Source organism: Rhinopithecus roxellana, chromosome 3 (assembly GCF_007565055.1).
Source record: "Rhinopithecus roxellana isolate Shanxi Qingling chromosome 3, ASM756505v1, whole genome shotgun sequence".
In the NCBI taxonomy this organism is placed as follows: domain Eukaryota; kingdom Metazoa; phylum Chordata; class Mammalia; order Primates; family Cercopithecidae; genus Rhinopithecus; species Rhinopithecus roxellana.
The window spans coordinates 92,187,821-92,207,154 of record NC_044551.1 but is presented as its reverse complement, the minus strand read 5'-3'; the positions used below and the strand labels follow the sequence as shown (position 1 = coordinate 92,207,154).

The window sequence follows — 19,334 nt, the reverse complement described above, 5'->3', positions numbered from 1 at the left end:
AACATGATTGTGGCCACAGATGACTGACACTCATATCAAAAACACATGGGGGCTGGGTGCAGTGGCTCACGCCTGTAATCCCAGCACTTTGGGAGGCCGAGGTGGGTGGATCACTTGAGCTCAGGAATTCGAGACTAGCCTGACCAACATGGTGCAACTGCCTCTCTACTCAAAACACAAAACTGGGGGCGGAGCAAGATGGCCGAATAGGAACAGCTCCAGTCTCCAACTCCCAGCGCGAGCGACACAGAAGACCGGTGATTTCTGCATTTTCAACTGAGGTACTGGGGACATCTCACTAGGGAGTGCCGGACAATCGGTGCTGGTCAGCTGCTGCAGCCTGACCAGCGAGAGCTGAAGCAGGGCGAGGCATCGCCTCACCTGGGAAGTGCAAGGGGGAAGGGAATCCCTTTTCCTAGCCAGGGGAACTGAGACACACAACACCTGGAAAATCGGGTAACTCCCACCCCAATACCGCGCATTAAGCAACGGGCACACCAGAAGAATATATCCCTCACCTGGCCGGGAGGGTCCCACGCCCACGGAGCCTCCCTCATTGTTAACACAGCAGTCTGGCTATCTAACCACAAGGCAGCAGCGAGGCTGGGGGAGGGGCGCCCGCTATTGCTGAGGCTTAAGTAGGTAAACAAAGCCACTGGGAAGCTCGAACTGGGTGGAGCTCACAGCAGCTCAAGGAAACCTGCCTGTCTCTATAGACTCCACCTCTGGGGGCAGGGCTCAGCTAAAAAACAACAGGGGAAACAGCAGAGGCCTGTGCAGACGCGAACAACTCTGTCTGACAGCTTTGAAGAGAGCAGTGGATCTCCCAACACGGAGGGTGAGATCTGAGAACGGACAGACTGCCTGCTCAAGTGGGTCACTGACCCTGGAGTAGCCTAACTGGGAGACATCCCCCACTAGGGGCAGTCTGACACCCCACACCTCACAGGGTGGAGTACACCCCTGAGAGGAAACTTCCAAAGGAAGAATCAGACAGGTACACTCGCTATTCAGCAATATTCTATCTTCTGCAACCTCTGCTGCTGATACCCAGGCAAACAGGGTCTGGAGTGGACCTCAAGCAATCTCCAACAGACCTATAGCTGAGGGTCCTGACTGTCAGAAGGAAAACTATCAAACAGGAAGGACACCTATACCAAAACCCCATCAGTACGTCACCATCATCAAAGACCAGAGGCAGATAAAACCACAAAGATGGGGGAAAAGCAGGGCAGAAAAGCTGGAAATTCAAAAAATAAGAGCGCATCTCCCCCTGCAAAGGAGCGCAGCCCATCACCAGCAACGGATCGAAGCTGGTCAGAGAATGACTTTGACGAGATGAGAGAAGAAGGCTTCAGTCCATCAAACTTCTCAGAGCTAAAGGAGGAATTACGTACCCAGCGCAAAGAAACTAAAAATCTTGAAAAAAGAGTGGAAGAATTGACAGCTAGACTAATTAATGCAGAGAAGGTCATAAACGAAATGACAGAGATGAAAACCATGACACGAGAAATACGTGACAAATGCACAAGCTTCAGTAACCGACTCGATCAACTGGAAGAAAGAGTATCAGCGATTGAGGATCAAATGAATGAAATGAAGCGAGAAGAGAAACCAAAAGAAAAAAGAAGAAAAAGAAATGAACAAAGCCTGCAAGAAGTATGGGATTATGTAAAAAGACCAAATCTACGTCTGATTGGGGTGCCTGAAAGTGAGGGGGAAAAAGGAACCAAGTTGGAAAACACTCCTCAGGATATCATCCAGGAGAACTTCCCCAACCTAGTAGGGCAGGCCAACATTCAAATTCAGGAAATACAGAGAACACCACAAAGATACTCCTCGAGAAGAGCAACTCCAAGACACATAATTGCCAGATTCACCAAAGTTGAAATGAAGGAAAAAATCTTAAGGGCAGCCAGAGAGAAAGGTCGGGTTACCCACAAAGGGAAGCCCATCAGACTAACAGCAGATCTCTCGGCAGAAACTCTACAAGCCAGAAGAGAGTGGGGGCCAATATTCAACGTTCTTAAAGAAAAGAATTTTCAACCCAGAATTTCATATCCAGCCAAACTAAGTTTCATAAGTGAAGGAGAAATAAAATCCTTTACAGATAAGCAAATGCTTAGAGATTTTGTCACCACCAGGCCTGCCTTACAAGAGACCCTGAAGGAAGCCCTAAACATGGAAAGGAACAACCGGTACCAGCCATTGCAAAAACATGCCAAAATGTAAAGACCATCGAGGCTAGGAAGAAACTGCATCAACTAACGAGCAAAATAACCAGTTAATATCATAATGGCAGGATCAAGTTCACACATAACAATATTAACCTTAAATGTAAATGGACTAAATGCTCCAATTAAAAGACACAGACTGGCAAACTGGATAAAGAGTCAAGACCCATCAGTCTGCTGTATTCAGGAGACCCATCTCACATGCAGAGACATACATAGGCTCAAAATAAAGGGATGGAGGAAGATCTACCAAGCAAATGGAAAACAAAAAAAAGCAGGGGTTGCAATCCTAGTCTCTGATAAAACAGACTTTAAACCATCAAAGATCAAAAGAGACAAAGAAGGCCATTACATAATGGTAAAGGGATCAATTCAACAGGAAGAGCTAACTATCCTAAATATATATGCACCCAATACAGGAGCACCCAGATTCATAAAGCAAGTCCTTAGAGACTTACAAAGAGACTTAGACTCCCATACAGTAATAATGGGAGACTTCAACACTCCACTGTCAACATTAGACAGATCAACAAGACAGAAAGTTAACAAGGATATCCAGAAATTGAACTCATCTCTGCACCAAGCGGACCTAATAGACCTCTATAGAACTCTCCACCCCAAATCAACAGAATATACATTCTTCTCAGCACCACATCGCACTTATTCCAAAATTGACCACATAATTGGAAGTAAAGCACTCCCCAGCAAATGTAAAAGAACAGAAATTATAACAAACTGTCTCTCAGACCACAGTGCAATCAAACTAGAACTCAGGACTAAGAAACTCAATCAAAACCGCTCAACTACATGGAAACTGAACAACCTGCTCCTGAATGACTACTGGGTACATAATGAAATGAAGGCAGAAATAAAGATGTTCTTTGAAACCAATGAGAACAAAGATACAACATACCAGAATCTCTGGGACACATTTAAAGCAGTGTGTAGAGGGAAATTTATAGCACTAAATGCCCACAAGACAAAGTAGGAAAGATCTAAAATTGACACTCTAACATCACAATTAAAAGAACTAGAGAGGCAAGAGCAAACACATTCAAAAGCTAGCAGAAGGCAAGAAATAACTAAGATCAGAGCAGAACTGAAGGAGATAGAGACACAAAAAACCCTCCAAAAAATCAATGAATCCAGGAGTTGGTTTTTTGAAAAGATCAACAAAATTGACAGACCGCTAGCAAGACTAATAAAGAACAAAAGAGAGAGGAATCAAATAGATGCAATAAAAAATGATAAAGGGGATATCACCACCGACCCCACAGAAATACAAACTACCATCAGAGAATACTATAAACACCTCTACTCAAATCAACTAGAAAATCTAGAAGAAATGGATAATTTCCTGGACACTTACACTCTCCCAAGACTAAACCAGGAAGAAGCTGAATCCCTGAATAGACCAATAGCAGGCTCTGAAATTGAGGCAACAATTAATAGCCTACCCACCAAAAAAAGTCCAGGACCAGATGGATTCACAGCTGAATTCTACCAGAGGTACAAGGAGGAGCTGGTACCATTCCTTCTGAAACTATTCCAATCAATAGAAAAAGAGGGAATCCTCCCTAACTCATTTTATGAGGCCAACATCATCCTGATACCAAAGCCTGGCAGAGACACAACAAAAAAAGAGAATTTTAGACCAATATCCCTGATGAACATCGATGCAAAAATCCTCAATAAAATACTGGCAAACCGGATTCAGCAGCACATCCAAAAGCTTATCCACCATGATCAAGTGGGCTTCATCCCTAGGATGCAAGGCTGGTTCAACATTCGCAAATCAATAAACATAATCCAGCATATAAACAGAACCAAAGTCAAGAACCACATGATTATCTCAATAGATGCAGAAAAGGCTTTTGACAAAATTCAACAGCCCTTCATGCTAAAAACGCTCAATAAATTCGGTATTGATGGAACGTACCTCAAAATAATAAGAGCTATTTATGACAAACCCACAGCTAATATCATACTGAATGGGCAAAAACTGGAAAAATTCCCTTTGAAAACTGGTACAAGACAGGGATGCCCTCTCTCACCACTCCTATTCAACATAGTGTTGGAAGTTCTGGCTAGGGCAATCAGGCAAGAGAAAGAAATCAAGGGTATCCAGTTAGGAAAAGAAGTCAAATTGTCCCTGTTTGCAGATGACATGATTGTATATTTAGAAAACCCCATCGTCTCAGCCCAAAATCTCCTTAAGCTGATAAGCAACTTCAGCAAAGTCTCAGGATACAAAATTAATGTGCAAAAATCACAAGCATTCTTATACACCAACAACAGACAAGCAGAGAGCCAATTCAGGAATGAACTTCCATTCACAATTGCTTCAAAGAGAATAAAATACCTAGGAATCCAACTTACAAGGGATGTCAAGGACCTCTTCAAGGAGAACTACAAACCACTGCTCAGTGAAATCAAAGAGGACACAAACAAATGGAAGAACATACCATGCTCATGGATAGGAAGAATCAATATCGTGAAAATGGCCATACTGCCCAAGGTTATTTATAGATTCAATGCCATCCCCATCAAGCTACCAATGAGTTTCTTCACAGAATTGGAAAAAACTGCTTTAAAGTTCATATGGAACCAAAAAAGCGCCCGCATTGCCAAGACAATCCTAAGTCAAAAGGACAAAGCTGGAGGCGTCACGCTACCTGACTTCAAACTATACTACAAGGCTACAGTCACCAAAACAGCATGGTACTGGTACCAAAACAGAGCTATAGACCAATGGAACAGAACAGAGTCCTCAGAAATAATACCACACATCTACAGCCATCTGATCTTTGACAGACCTGAGAGAAACAAGAAATGGGGAAAGGATTCCCTATTTAATAAATGGTGCTGGGAAAATTGGCTAGCCATAAGTAGAAAGCTGAAACTGGATCCTTTCCTTACTCCTTATACGAAGATTAATTCAAGATGGATTAGAGACTTAAATGTTAGACCTAATACCATAAAAACCCTAGAAGAAAATCTAGGTAGTACCATTCCGGACATAGGCATGGGCAAGGACTTCATGTCTAAAACACCAAAAGCAACGGCAGCAAAAGCCAAAATTGACAAATGGGATCTCATTAAACTAAAGAGCTTCTGCACAGCAAAAGAAACTACCATCAGAGTCAACAGGCAACCTACAGAATGGGAGAAAATTTTTGCAATCTACTCATCTGACAAAGGGCTAATATCCAGAATCTACAAAGAACTCAAACAAATATACAAGAAAAAAACAACCCCATCAAAAAGTGGGGAAAGGATATGAACAGACATTTCTCAAAAGACATTCATACAGCCAACAGACACATGAAAAAATGCTCATCATCACTCGCCATCAGAGAAATGCAAATCAAAACCACAATGAGATACCATCTCACACCAGTTAGAATGGCAATCATTAAAAAATCAGGAAACAACAGTTGTTGGAGAGGATGTGGAGAAATAGGAACACTTTTACACTGTTGGTGGGATTGTAAACTAGTTCAACCATTATGGAAAACAGTATGGCAATTCCTCAAGGATCTAGAACTAGATGTACCATATGACCCAGCCATCCCACTACTGGGTATATACCCAAAGGATTATAAATTATTCTACTACAAAGACACATGCACACGTATGTTTATTGCGGCACTATTCACAATAGCAAAGACTTGGAATCAACCCAAATGTCCATCTGTGACAGACTGGATTAAGAAAATGTGGCACATATACACCATGGAATACTATGCAGCCATAAAAAAGGATGAGTTTGCATCCTTTGTAGGGACATGGATGCAGCTGGAAACCATCATTCTTAGCAAACTGTCACAAGAACAGAAAACCAAACACCGCATGTTCTCACTCATAGGTGGGAACTGAACAATGAGATCACTTGGACTCGGGAAGGGGAACATCACACACTGGGGCCTATCATGGGGAGGGGGGAGGGGGGAGGGATTGCACTGGGGAGTTATACATGATATAAATGATGAATTGATGGGTGCTGACGAGTTGATGGGTGCAGCACACCAACATGGCACAAATATACATATGTAACAAACCTGCACGTTATGCACATGTACCCTGGAACTTAAAGTATAATAAAAAAATGAAAAAAAAAAAAAAGAAAAAGAAAAAAAAAAAAAACACAAAACTTAGGCGTGGTGGTGCGTGGCTGTAATCCCAGCTACTCAGGAGGCTGAGGCAGGAGAATCGCTTGGACCTGGAAGGTGAAGGATGCAGTGAGCTGAGATCACACCACTGCACTCTAGACTGGGTGACAGTGCGAGACTCCAACTCAAAACAAAAAAAAACCAACCAAACAAACAAACAAACAAAAAACACATGGGCCTCTCTACTGCTGCTAGACCCAGAGCGCCCCCAACCGCCCACCCCCCGCCAAACCCACTTCAGCTGAGTCCTCTGACTCCAGCCCCTCGGACTCCCGGTCTAGCATTCTGCTCAATTTGCCCTCCTCATCCCCTTTCTCACAGTTCAAAATCTGGAGATGCAACTAAAACACTAGCAAACATGCATTTATTTATTTATTTTCAAACACGGGTTTTGTTCTGTCGCCCAGGCTGGGGCACACTGGTGCAATCTCAACTCACTGCAACCTCCGCCTCCTGGACTCAAACGATTCTCTTGCCTCAGCCTCCCTAGTAGTTGGGACTACAGGCATCCACCACCATGCCTGGCTAATTTTTGTATTTTTTTTAGAGACGGGCATTCACCACATTGCCCAGGCTGTTCTCAAACTCCTAGGCTCAAGTGATCTGACTGCTTCCGCCTCCCAAAGTGCTAGGATTACAGGAAGGAGCCACCACGCCCAACCTAACATACATTCCTATAAAGCAAAGCAAACCCCTCCCTTGTGCTTGCAGGCCCTTGGCAAGCATACAGAGGCCTGAGGCCAGAATTAACTTTCTGTGGTAACTAACAAGAACCAGAGAAGTCACTTTCTATGCTAATCAGCCCATTTCAGTGCACACACAGGCCATGAGCATCGAGGCCCGGTAAAGATGAAGCACTGTTCCAGTAACTGGAGTCTCATTTTAGGGGAAAAGTGATTCTGGAGTTTATAAATCTTTTTGAAGCATATAAAAAAATAAAATAAAATAAAATAAAAATAAAATTTTCTTACATACATTTCAAGATAAAGCCCTGATCATAGCTATAAATCTATGAAAATTAAGTTTTAATTTTAAACACCTCAAGAGTAAAGGGAAACACCCACACTGGGTGTGATGTGGGCTTTGCTGACCTAACAAACCAATGGAGGGGCCTTTGGAAAACGTCACCAAGAGACCCTGGAAATTTAAATATGCAGAAGCGGGCCAGGCATGGTGGCTCACACCTGTAATCCCAGAACCTGAGAGGCCAAGCAAGAGGATGACTTGAGGTCAGGAGTTCGAGACCAGCCTGGCCATCATGGTGAAACCTCATCTCTACTAAAAATACAAAAATTAGCCGGGCGTGGTGGCACACACCTGTAATCCCAGGTACTTGGGAGGCTGAGGCAGGAGATTCACTTGAACCCAGGAGTCGGAGGTTGCAGTGAACAGAGATTTCGCCACTGCACTCCAGCCTGGGTGATAGAGTAAGACTCAGCCTCAAAAGCAAACAAGCACAAACATGCAGAAGCAGAATCCCATCAAGACAGGAGTGCAATATTTTAAATTGAACACGTATTTGGGCCTAATTAAGTCCAAGAGCTGTCTGACATTTAAACTGCTCTTCTGCAACAATTAAAACCGCACACTTCGTTTGTTTTCACTGTCATCTCAAGAGCCACCAAGGCCATAAAGGTGAACTTCAGGTGATAATAAGTGGAAGAGAAGAATTAAGAAAAAGAATTATGGCAGCTTTCACTGCCTGAAGTCAGAAGGAACAAAACAACCATAAACCCAGATGACATCAGGAGCACCCTTTGAATGTTTCTGGGCAATTATTTGACAAATATTTACATGTTGCATATTAAATCATGCAATGCTTTTAGAGCAATAAATATTTTAGAAGGAAAATGGTGTCCTGAGCCACATCCAACATTCTATCAATCTCAGGAGGCAGGAGAGAATGCATTTTCTTAAACAAAACTCATCTGACCCTTAGTTACCCAGACCAAATGGAATGCCTGTCAGCTCAGGCAAAGCTCCCTTCTTAAATGCCCAGAGATGAAGAGCTCAACAAGCATGTCCCAGAAAAGTTTAGACGCCTTTTGACATCATTTCCTCCTAGAAGGCCGGCTGTGGGCTGTACCTGTGAGCTGTCATTCTGTTATTAATGCAATTACCCCTCCACTGCACCAAAGCTGTCCGGGCCTTCGTTAAGGTTTTCACTGTCACTAATCATGATAAGCTTGGAGACCAGGCTCCAACGAGGTTCCCCACCCCCGCCCCGTCTTTGCACACACTGTTCCCTCTGTCTAACTCCTCTTTCCCCTAGATACCATCTCTGCCCAAACGTCACCTGCTCTCTAAATGATCATCCTATTTATAATTTCAGCCCTCAATGTCTGAATGCCTACATTACCCTTGTTCAGCTTTCAGGTTCTGTAGGCTTGGAGAGGAAACAGAAAAGCATCCCAGGGAAGGTGCCCTTAAACCAGGAGCCTGCAGGCAGTGATGCAGGAGCCATGCTGCCGTCGGGCAGACTGGACACCATCATGCGAAAAGCAGTCCGTCTCCCACTTTCCTAGGTCTTAGCTAGCTGCTCTTCCTCTGCAAGTTCTTCTCCTCACTAAAAGGCGAGGACTCTCCAAGGCAGGGGCTGCTGGATTCAGCTTTGAGTCTGCTAAAGCACCTAGCGGGAGCACAGTAGGTTTGCAGTAAACTTTCGCAATGACTCACGGCATTGACCACACAGCGGGCCATCAGGGCTTTGCCACACTTGAGTCTTTCAGCTGTTTTTCAGGAAGATGTCTGATCAACAGCCTTGAGGCTCCTGCCTCACTGCCCCCACTGACCCCCCAAAGCACAGAACACAGGTCCTGCTCCCTCTGGTCCAAAGATGAAGGAGTCCAGGGGTCTTTAAGTTAGCAGGCTATGTATGGGCCTACATCATTATTTTACGTGACACAGAGAAACAAAGTCTTCACTTCTGCTGTAATCAAGGGGGAAGAAAAGCAGAGAGAGAAAAAAGCCTTGCCTGGCAGAAGACAAAAAACAAAACAAAACAAAATAAAACTGGAAGGTGCTCTCTTCCAAGCCAAGAGAAGGCAGGTGAACGAGAAACAAGATGGTGAACACAGGCCTGGGGCCAGGACTTCTCAGAGCCCTGTGGGTACGAAGCCATTTTATGCTCACATCCTAGGAGGAAAGGCTGCCGTTATCCCTATTTTACAGATGAGGAAACTGAGGCAGAGAGCTGCTGGGAGGCTGGAGCTAGCCTCCCATACCACAGCCCTCCCCTGCCTCTCTGCTGTGTGGCCTGGAGACTCAGTCTGTTAGGCTCAAGCCCCTGGGGATGGTTTACGTTGCTGTCAGTTTTCTCCAACGCAGCTGTTTTCAAACATTTATGTTTTGCCCCTAAAGCAAACATTATATAAAGCTGAGCCCAGTGGTGCCCTAGAGTGGGGACTGGGCGAGCCAGGCCCCTCCTGTGCCCATTCCAGCCCACTGGAGACAACCAGGCTGCCCAGGAAGCGGGAGAGACCCACCCCACCTGTTCCTTTATGAGCTTGGTGGGGCTTCCTTTAAAGCTGGTCCCCATACCGGCTTCCAGAAAGCAAGATTTCTGAGACACACATTTGGGCCTGAAAACTCATAGTTAAACCAAATGTAGAGCTTGAGAAACAGGCCCTAGGACTTTGGGAGGGGCTCCAAGCCCTAATCACATGCCAGCCAGGGCATCTGTCGCTGGGGCTGGGGGAGGGGGCACTGCAAGGGGAACAGCAGCAGGAACTACAGGGCTCCAGGTGATGCTACCCACGGGGACCCTACGTCTGGTCTCACTGCCTAACACATGACAAGTGCAGACCCTTCCTCCAAGTTCAAATGCTGTGTGATATGGTTTGGCTGTGCCCCCACCCAAATCTCATCTTGAATTCCCAAGTGCTGTGGGAGGGACCAGGTGGAGGTAATGGAATCACGGGGCAATGTAGTACAAGCAGAAAGTGACATTCAAGGGCTTCCCATCCACCTAAGCCCAGCCCAAACCACAGTCAGGGCAAACCACCTGCCCCACCCACTGCAGGATAAACCAAAGGCACAAGGTCACCCAGATCCCCAAGTGAAAGCACATGTTTTCTATCAGCTGCAGGCTCCCGAGCAAAAGCATTTGCATTTGTGCTAGGCTGCATCTGCAGATACAAGGTACCTTGGGGAATATAAAAATCAGGTGAGAACGCTGCCATTTGCCCACTGAGCACAGACCAATGGGCACTTGGCCACCATGGTCACTCTGCAGTTTTCCCTTGAAGTGCTTTGCTTGGTGGAAGGTGTTCCACCAGCCAGTCCTTCTCAGGTCTTCTTAAGCCAACTTTTTCTTTTCTTTTCTTTTCTAAACATCTCTTGCTTTCTCTGAGTCTGGTCATAACGAATGGATAGCCTGTGCCTGCCTCCACGCCGCCTGCCCTACCCGAGTGCCCTACCCCCGCGGCTCTGGGGCTCTCCCCAGGCCCTGCCTCTGGGGAGCCCCGGCTGTCTCTGGCTCGCGGAGGTGACCGTGCGGACAGACCAGTCAGAGATCACGTTGGCTGGTCGCGGCGCGGGCCACAACGCTCAGCGGAGGTGGGGTAGGGGACCAAGCTGTCCCGGCGAAGGAATAAACTGTTGCGTCCTAATCACTGCGACTGGAGGAGCCGATCTGAGCCCCAGCGTGTTAGAACAAGGGCAGCGCGAAGGGCCCAGGGGACAAATGGGGCGCTGGGCAGGAGGGGCTGTCTCCTGCAGGCGAGGAGGAATGGTCCCCTGCCAGGGGCCTGGGGAAAGGTAATGATCAGGAGGGGACCGGGTTGAAGAAACCCCGCAAAAAGCCAATCCTGGATTGCAGCACTGGCCGCCAGCGCGAATTCAGTCAGGAAGTCCCTGGGGGCCGGTAAACGAGAAGGAGATGGGGTGAGGACGCCGGACTGGCGTTTCCTGCCGCGCTGCCACCGCGGGCAGAGCAAACTGCTCCCTCCCCGCACCGCGTCCCCCAGCCTGGGACGGGGAGGCCACCTAGGGCACCCCACACACCGCGCTCCCAAACAGCGGCGAAAAGGAGCTCTGGGCGGCGGCTGAGTGACCAATGGACGCGTCCGGAGCCAGGACCTGGGAGGCACGGGGATATGGTTGGGAGGAAGGGAGCGGGGCAGTGGGGTGTCCAAATCCTGCGGGGACGCCCGCTTACCCGGCCGTTGCGGTCAGTCTCCTGCGCCTCCTCGACGCTCACCCCGCGCCGCACCAGCGTCCGCAGCAGCCCCACGTTGTTGGCGCAGGCGGCGCGCAGGAGAGTGGCCGCCTCCGGGACGCCCTCCGGGACGCTCTCCGCGCTCTCGACGCCTTGCTCCTCCTCGTCCTCGAAAGGGTAGAAAGAGTCGTCCGAGGCGATGCTGCGGGTGTCGGGCAGACTCGAGAAGTCCTCAAACTCTTCGTAGTCAGTGGGGTCCTCCTCGACCTGCGCTCCCCGGGGTGCGGACGGCGGTGGCGGGGTCATGCAGCGCGCCCCGCCGCCCTCCGGCCCGGTCCCGGCCAGCAGCACCATGCCTGCGGCCGGGGCGCGGGCCGGGGGCCGGGGCGCGGGCAAGGAGAGCGGGACGCGGGGCGCGCGCCGAGGTCCCCGCTTCTCGCTTCTGCGTCCCCAGGGAAGCCGTGGCCCGCGCGCTCCAGCTCGGCGGAAACCGGCGCCAGGCGGCTGCGCTCAGCGAAAAAAGTCTCCGGAGGCTGAGCGAGTCCCTGGGGTGGGCGGGACCGCGGGGGCTTTCCGAGGCGGGGCGGGGCGGGGCGCAGGGACACGCCTTCACCCGGGGCCTTCCCCGGGGCCCGTTCCTGGCCAGAGTTCAGAGCCAGGCACGCGCTCTCTCGAGCGCGGGGACGGGGCACCTGGCAGCGTTGCCCCGGAGCTGCGGACAGCTCGCGCGGGAGAAGCAGAAGCAATTACTAAAGAAGCCGAACCCGAGTCGCGGGCGGCGAGCCGCCCCGCCCCCCTCTCCGCGGCCCGCGGGATGGGGACGGAGGTGGCGGTGGGGGGACGCCGGGGTGGAGCCGGCCTCCAGCTTCGGGAACCTCGGATCCCTGGAGCCGGCCCCCGCCGAGGGCGTCGGGCCCCCGCGCCAGGGTGGGGCCAGTCTCTCCCGTGGCTTCGGAGGTGCCGAGCGGGTTTTCTCCCTTCGGGGGATCCTGGGCTTTGGGGCGGACTCCACCCGGCAGCGGCTGCTTTGAGGCCGGGGAATCCCCGGGGCGCTTGGCGGGCGGAGGAGCCGGAGCGGAGCGGTCCACCTGGGACCTGGGCCCGGGGAGTGCTGTGGGGGGGCTGCCACTCTGAACTGGGGGCCGTTGGCTGCCTTGGGGGAGTCCCAGCCAGGAGGGGGGGACGATCCTCAGAGTCCCCCGGTCTCGCAGAACCCGGGCCGGCCGTGGCTTGTGGGTTGGTCAGACCCTGGGATTGGGAGCGGGGTGTTCCGGAACCTCAGGGAGCATCTGGGTGGGAACGGACGACAAGGAGTTCCCCGTCCCCACGCCTAGCCTGTGTCACGTGCTGGGATCTGCGGATTCACCCCCGGAGGCTGCCCAAAAGAGCAAGGGCCGCGGGCGACAGCCGCAGTCCAGGCCCAGAGCCCCTCTGGCCGGCCTTGCCCTCTCCCGGTCAGTCCTGGCGCCGGGGATGGGCGGGGAGAAGGAGGGCGTGTGAGGATTTGCCACGGGGAGCCCTTGACTTCGGGGTCGGAGGCGTCTTGAGCCAATCTTGGGGGAAAGTCTGTGTGCAAAAGGCGCGGTGGTGCGCTCGCGCCCGTCGCAGGTCAAAGAGTGCGGAGGCCACCAGCCCTGTGTCCCCCTAGCCTCCATCCTTCCTTCTTTTCCCCCGATCTTGACAGCGTGTCCATTGGCTGCCAGCCGGTGGGAGGCCCTCGCAACCCCAAGGTGAACACAGCTAGGCGGGCGCAGCCGCTAGGGACAAGGCTTGAGGCCCACGTGCCGCTGGGCAAGCTGAGGTGCACGAAGGCACCGAATCCAAAACAGCCGTGGGAGGTGTAGGCTGCGGACAGGTTTAAACTGCGAAGCCGCTCGAGCCCCCGTGTCACACCGCACTGGCCCGACCCGCTGTCCTGGTCGCCTGGTCTTCTGGTGTCTCCAGCAGGAGCCGAAGGGCCTGGTGCTGGCCCAGGACCCAGCATCTGCAGGGCCCGGGAGGGTGGGGCGCGCGGGAGCAGCGATTTATGGTGAAGACGCCCCCGCACCTGGGCGGCTCTGAGCGAGCGGCGAACTGAGCCTCCCTGGCCGCCTTCTCTACTCCGGGGATTCTTTCTGCAACCAAAAATAGCCCCCAGATTACAGTATATTCTTTACCCTTTTGTGTAACTGACCACAGTTTGCGTCAATTCCCACTGGGAATTTCCCCTTTCAGGGTTGAGGGTTGTTTCCAAAGGCCTGGGGTATTTACAATTTCAAGTGCCCCCTGAGGGCTCAGTTGGGTTTGCTGGACCCACTGTCCTCCCAGGGAGAGCACTGCGTCACTTTACAGCAAAAGTCCCGGCTGCGCGTCACCAGGGCCCAGGTGGACAGGACCAGGCCCTGAAAGGGGGGCACCACGCAGCCTTTTCTGGCCTCCCGCAGGCGACTGGTGCTCACTGACCCCGTCACTCAGCAAGGGAATTGAGGCTCTATCTTCAGAGTTTACCACTTCCTTTTCTTCCTTAGAAATTTGAGTCCAAATAGCATTTGAATGTGTTTCCCCTTAAATATAAAGTAAAATGTCATCGTCTGCTCCAAAGAAGAACTATCGTTTATAAGTGGTCCGATTCAGGATGCAAGCTGATCATTTTCCTGTCTTTTAAAAATAAACCGCTAGGAAGAAACAATAAACAAAAAATAAAATATGCTCTTTTTACAGCAAAGACAGTAGAGTCTGGACATTTCTGGAAGATGGGCTAAAAGAAACACAAAATCAGCCGGGCGCGGTGGCTCAAGCCTGCAATCCCAGCACTTTGGGAGGCCGAGGCGGGCGGATCACGAGGTCAGGAGATCCAGACCATCCTGGCTAACACGGTGAAACCCCGTCTCTACTAAAAATACACAAAATTAGCCGGGCGTGGTGGTGGGCGCCTGTAACCCCATCTACTGGGGAGGCTGAGGCCGGGGAATGGCGTGAACCCGGGAGGCGAAGCTTGTCACTGCACTCCAGCCTGGGCGATAGAGGGAGACCCTGTCTCAAAAAAAAGAAGCAGAAAGACATAAAATCAGACGTGGGCATTTTTAGTACAGCCAACGTTTATTATGTGTACAAAATCTGCATAGGTAGGAGAAAGCAGCTTATCAAAACTGCCGACTCAGGATAATTTTTAAGTTAATAACATTCTGAGGCCAGGTGTGGTGGCTCATGCCTGTAATTTCAATATTTGGGGAGGTTGAGTCTAGCGGATCCCTAGAGCCCCGGGAGTTCAAGACCAGCCTGGGCAACATGGCGAAACCCTATCTCTGCAAAACATACAAAACATAGCCTAGTGTGGTGGCGTGTGCCTGCAGTCCCAGCTACTTGGGAGGCTGAGGTGGGAGGATCACCTGAGCCTGGGAGGTTGAGGCTGCGGTGAACCCTGATGGTGCCGCTCCACTCCAGCCTGGGGAACAGAGTGAGACCCTGTCTCAAAACAAAAAGAGAACATCTGAGAAATTATATTTCATCCAACTGTCAAGTTTCAATGAATTATTTTGTTATGATTTTGAGATATACATAGCAATTACACAATTTGTTCACTTAGTTGAATAATTTGTCTTTGGACCATTTTTTTAAAATTCAGCATTAGCTCAGTTATCTGTCTGTAACATGCCTTTCAAAATTACAAGCAGTGTGTTTATCTTGAAGAGAGAGAAAACTGCACACACCTATAGGGCCTACCCCACCTTGGTTTGGAAGGAGGGAGGCGGGGGGAACCTAATGGTGAAGGAGCACACAAGTGTACCACAGTGTTATAAATAACCACAGTGTCATAAAATAACCAGCTCCAGCACTTTGGGAGGCCAAGGTGAGCGGATCACTTGAGGTCAGGAGTTCGAGACCAGCCTGGCCAAGATGGTGAAACCCCATCTCTACTAAAAATACAAAAATTAGCCAAATGTGGTGCTGCACGCCTATAGTCCCCACTACTCAGGAGGCTAAGGCAGGAAAATTGCTTGAACCTGGGAGGCGGAGGTTACGGTGAGCCGAGATTATGCCACTGTACTCCAGCATGGGTGACAGAGTAAGGCTCCATCCCCCTCAAAAAAGAAAAGAAAATAACCAGCTCTCACCTCCCAAGGCTAAATGAAGAACTGAACGAGAGAGTGATTTAAAACCTTCCCACATTGTCTGGAGTTTGGCAACAGCAAGTGTTAACTTGCATTAGTATGAAAATTAAAGTATCCATTCGCCTTGATATAAATTGTTCTGTAGGAGCTGCTTCTCCAGATTCATTGCCTTATTTGCGGCGAGAACCAGCCCAGGTGAAATGAATGAGAAATGCAGATAGAAAGCAGTGCAGCTTGGGGTAAGACCTGATAGTGATATCAGACAGACTGGCTTCCAATTATGGCTTTACCACTGCTAAGTTACAATGATAATAGTTCTAGATTTTGAATGTCTGTTACTGTGGGGTTACCAATCTCCTATTCTTAATGTTTAGGGCATTTCCAGCATTTTCCTTAGTGGACACAAATGCACCTTTGTCCAGGTATTTCCTCAGAAAAACATCCCACCTCAAGTGGCTTGAGTTTTTTAAACCCCGGTATTATGTGTAAAAATTGTTCTCAGTGAGAAAGACTTAGAGAGCCATACCTCGAGCTCAGATGGGAAGACTCAGGGCTCTAAAGATCCTATTTGTCTTCATACTGTTCTAGAAATGACATGACCAAATTCCTGTGTGAATTCTTAGAGGGGAACATGACAGCACTAACCTAAAGTAGATCTCATGAAATAACCATCTGATCATTTCTTTTGCTGCCGTTGTTTTCATTGTCATTGACTAAAGCTTTCTACAGTTAGTTTCTGTTACTAGCAACTAAAACTCAGTTCAGCAAAACAGCATATTAAGAAAAAAAAACTCGGCCGGCTACGGTGGCTCACGCCTGTCATCCCATCACAAAAAGAAAGAAAGAAAGAAAAAAGCTAAATGGGGGGAAAAAATCATTAATTGCAGAAAAAACATTAATTGTACTGCTTGCGACAAGTGGTTAGGATGATAGCCAAAATGTAGAGAGAATTCACAAACGAACAAGGAAAAGCTGAGCATAGTTATTAATTGGTTTAGCCCCTGTTGTTCCATAGTGAGGGAAATACAGCTCATTACAGTGAAAAAGACTCATTCGCTTGCCTTAGGTGGCCGAGGGGAAACTGTGCCAGGGAGGCGTGGGCTCTGCTTTCTTCAGAGACTGGGCTAGTGGTAGCCATAGTTAAAGGGAAACAGGCCAGTCCTTGAAGTTGGATGCCAGAGAAGAAAACGAGGGTCTGGGGTCAGCCCAGGCTGCAGAGGTGACCTTAAGGTTCAGCTTCACGCAGGCTGGATGCTTTGTTTTCTCAATACCACCTTCCTGTAAGTCATCTCAAAAGACAGAGCTGGGAGATGCTCATAAGCTGAGGTTTGTAACAGGCTCCTCCAGCTTTCCCACTGCCTACGAGAGTAGAAGTGAGTGGGGAATGGGACATTTCTTAGTCACTCATTTTTTAAAAAACAGTTTTAAAACACTCATGTTTTTAAAAACCAAAATGATTTGTTTTGGAGTTTTTGCAAATTTCTCCGAGTTGATTCCCACACTCGTGGGAGCAACCTAGAGTGTCCTGAAGTCAACCTGCAGAATCGCTGGGCCAGATGACATTTCTCATCAGCTTAGGAATATAAAGAAAGGTCTCTGTGTATTTCTGGATCTCCCTATTAAAGAGATTAGTTGCTGTTTGGGCCTCACTCCATTCAATTGACAGCAACTAGATCCCTCCTGTTATAATCTCAATTCGTGTCACCATTTCAGAACCTCAGCTTCTTTTAAGGAAGTTTTCTGCCTTTGTGGTTAAATATCTAGAAGTAAATGCACGTGTGCACTTAACTGCCAGTTCTGCCACCTTTTTCCTGCTCTGCATGGGATTAGCAATAGTGGGGTATCACTAGAAAATCCATGCCTACTCTAAGGACAAAAGGCCTTGGGTCTTTTGTCAACGGACCCCTTTATTCAACAGAATAAATGTGGTTGGATTCACAAGGCCAGTTGAGGGAGTCCTATGAGGTGACAGCCTGTTAAAAGACTTACTCGTTGACCAGGCGCGGTGGCTCTCGCCTGTAATCCCAGCACTTTGGGAGGTTGAGGTGGACAGATCATGAGGTCAGGAGTTTGAGACCGGCCTGGCTAACATAGTGAAACCCCACCTCTACTAAAAGCACAAAAAATAGCCAGGCGTGTTGGCACGTGCCTATAATCCCAACTACTCAGGAGGCTGAGGCAGGAGAATTGCTTGAACCCAGGAGGTGGAGGTTGTAGTGACCCAAGATCGCGCCACTGTAGCCCAGCCTGGGCAACAGAGCGAGGCTCCATCTCAAAAAAAAAAAGACCTACTACTCGAGGGTTTCCCCATGACCCACCCTGATTCCCCGAAGTGCAGGAGAAACTCCACCCTTTTCCCTATCACTTCCCCTATTACATGCCTCTATAATCACTCTTTTTTTTTTTTTTTTTTTTTTTTTTTTTTTTTGAGATGGAGTCTTGCTCTGTCGCCCAGGCTGGAGTGCAGTGGCATGATCTCAGCTCACTGCAAGCTCCACCTCCTGGGTTCACGCCATTCTCCTACCTCAGCCTCCCAAGTAGCTGGGACTACAGGCGCCCGCCATCTCGCCCGGCTAGTTTTTGTATTTTTTAGTAGAGACGGGGTTTTCACGTGTTAGCCAGGATGTTCTCGATCTCCTGACCTCATGATCCGCCCGCCTCAGCCTCCCAAAGTGCTGGGATTACAGGCGTGAACCACTGCCCGGCCTATAATCACTCTTATTGCCCTGCTTTCCCATACGTTTTTGTAAAACTATCTTCCTTTGTAAGCTGACAGTTTGCCAAGAGCAGGAACCAGGTCTCATTAATTTCTTTTTGAATCCCCAGCATCTAAAAGGATGCCTCACCACCTTGGTTGATGTTCAACAGATGTGTTAAACAAAAGAGAAGGCGATGCCTGCTAGACCTGGCTCTGCTGCATCTTGGAGCCTTCTGAATGTACACAAGGTCAGCACAGAGCAGCGGATCACCAGCAACCTGAGCTTTCTTTAGTCACTTACACTTCAAAGTCTTTGTATCTTCAGGATTTTAAAAAACTTCCTGCCATAGGTAGGTACATGTGGGACCCAGGAGGACACTCAGATTCTGTGTCAGCTTCTGAGGATCAACAGCCCTCTGTAAAGCTGGATTCATGCCTTAGCACGAGTAAAACAGTCAGACTGAGACTTCGGGGGCACCAAGCAAGGGGACTGGAGCTGATAGAGGCAGCATCTTGTGAACAAGGAGGGATGGGGGCATCGTGCCTGGCTCTCAGCTGGGACCAGTGTGCTTAATGCCAGGGCCTACAGGTTGCCACCCCATCCTCTCCCTAACTGAGCATACATTCAGTCAGCAAAGCAAAGCCTAAATCAGGATTTTAAACTACCGTGGTGAATCACACAGTTTGGCTTCCCTTGTCACTTAGCTTATTCTCTCTTGGTCAAAATGTGCCCATGGGGACAAAGCTGAAGGCAGAGAGAATGCAGGCTGGGCAGCGACCGCATGTCAGGAGGCTCAGCCATCAGCATCCCTGACTTTGTCATTCTGATCTCTGGGAACGCAGAAGAGGACCCTCCCCAGCAGCCTAACCCTGAGCCCTCCTTCCCTGGGCCTCTGGATCCCCCCAACCCTTCCTGAGGTCCTCCCATCATGGTGTGGCATCTGTTTCTGCATCCACAGCCCACCAGATCCCCACAACACA

The 19,334-nt window shown here is 49.2% G+C and overlaps 1 protein-coding gene across 2 annotated transcripts in view; it reads right to left on the bottom strand.

Annotated features, from left to right (window-relative positions):
• ANKRD33B (ankyrin repeat domain 33B) overlaps positions 1-12,058 on the bottom strand; it is a 101,469-nt gene extending 89,411 nt beyond the window's left edge. The window contains exon 1 of one of the 2 annotated variants that reach the window (XM_030927410.1): positions 11,565-12,058. In XM_030927410.1, coding sequence (XP_030783270.1) covers positions 11,565-11,918 — 354 coding nt within the window. In that variant the 5' untranslated portion in view covers positions 11,919-12,058. The remainder of the gene's footprint in view (positions 1-11,564) is intronic. The other variant, XM_010356621.2, reaches the window with a different exon arrangement.
• Between the last annotated feature and the right edge of the window lie 7,276 nt (positions 12,059-19,334).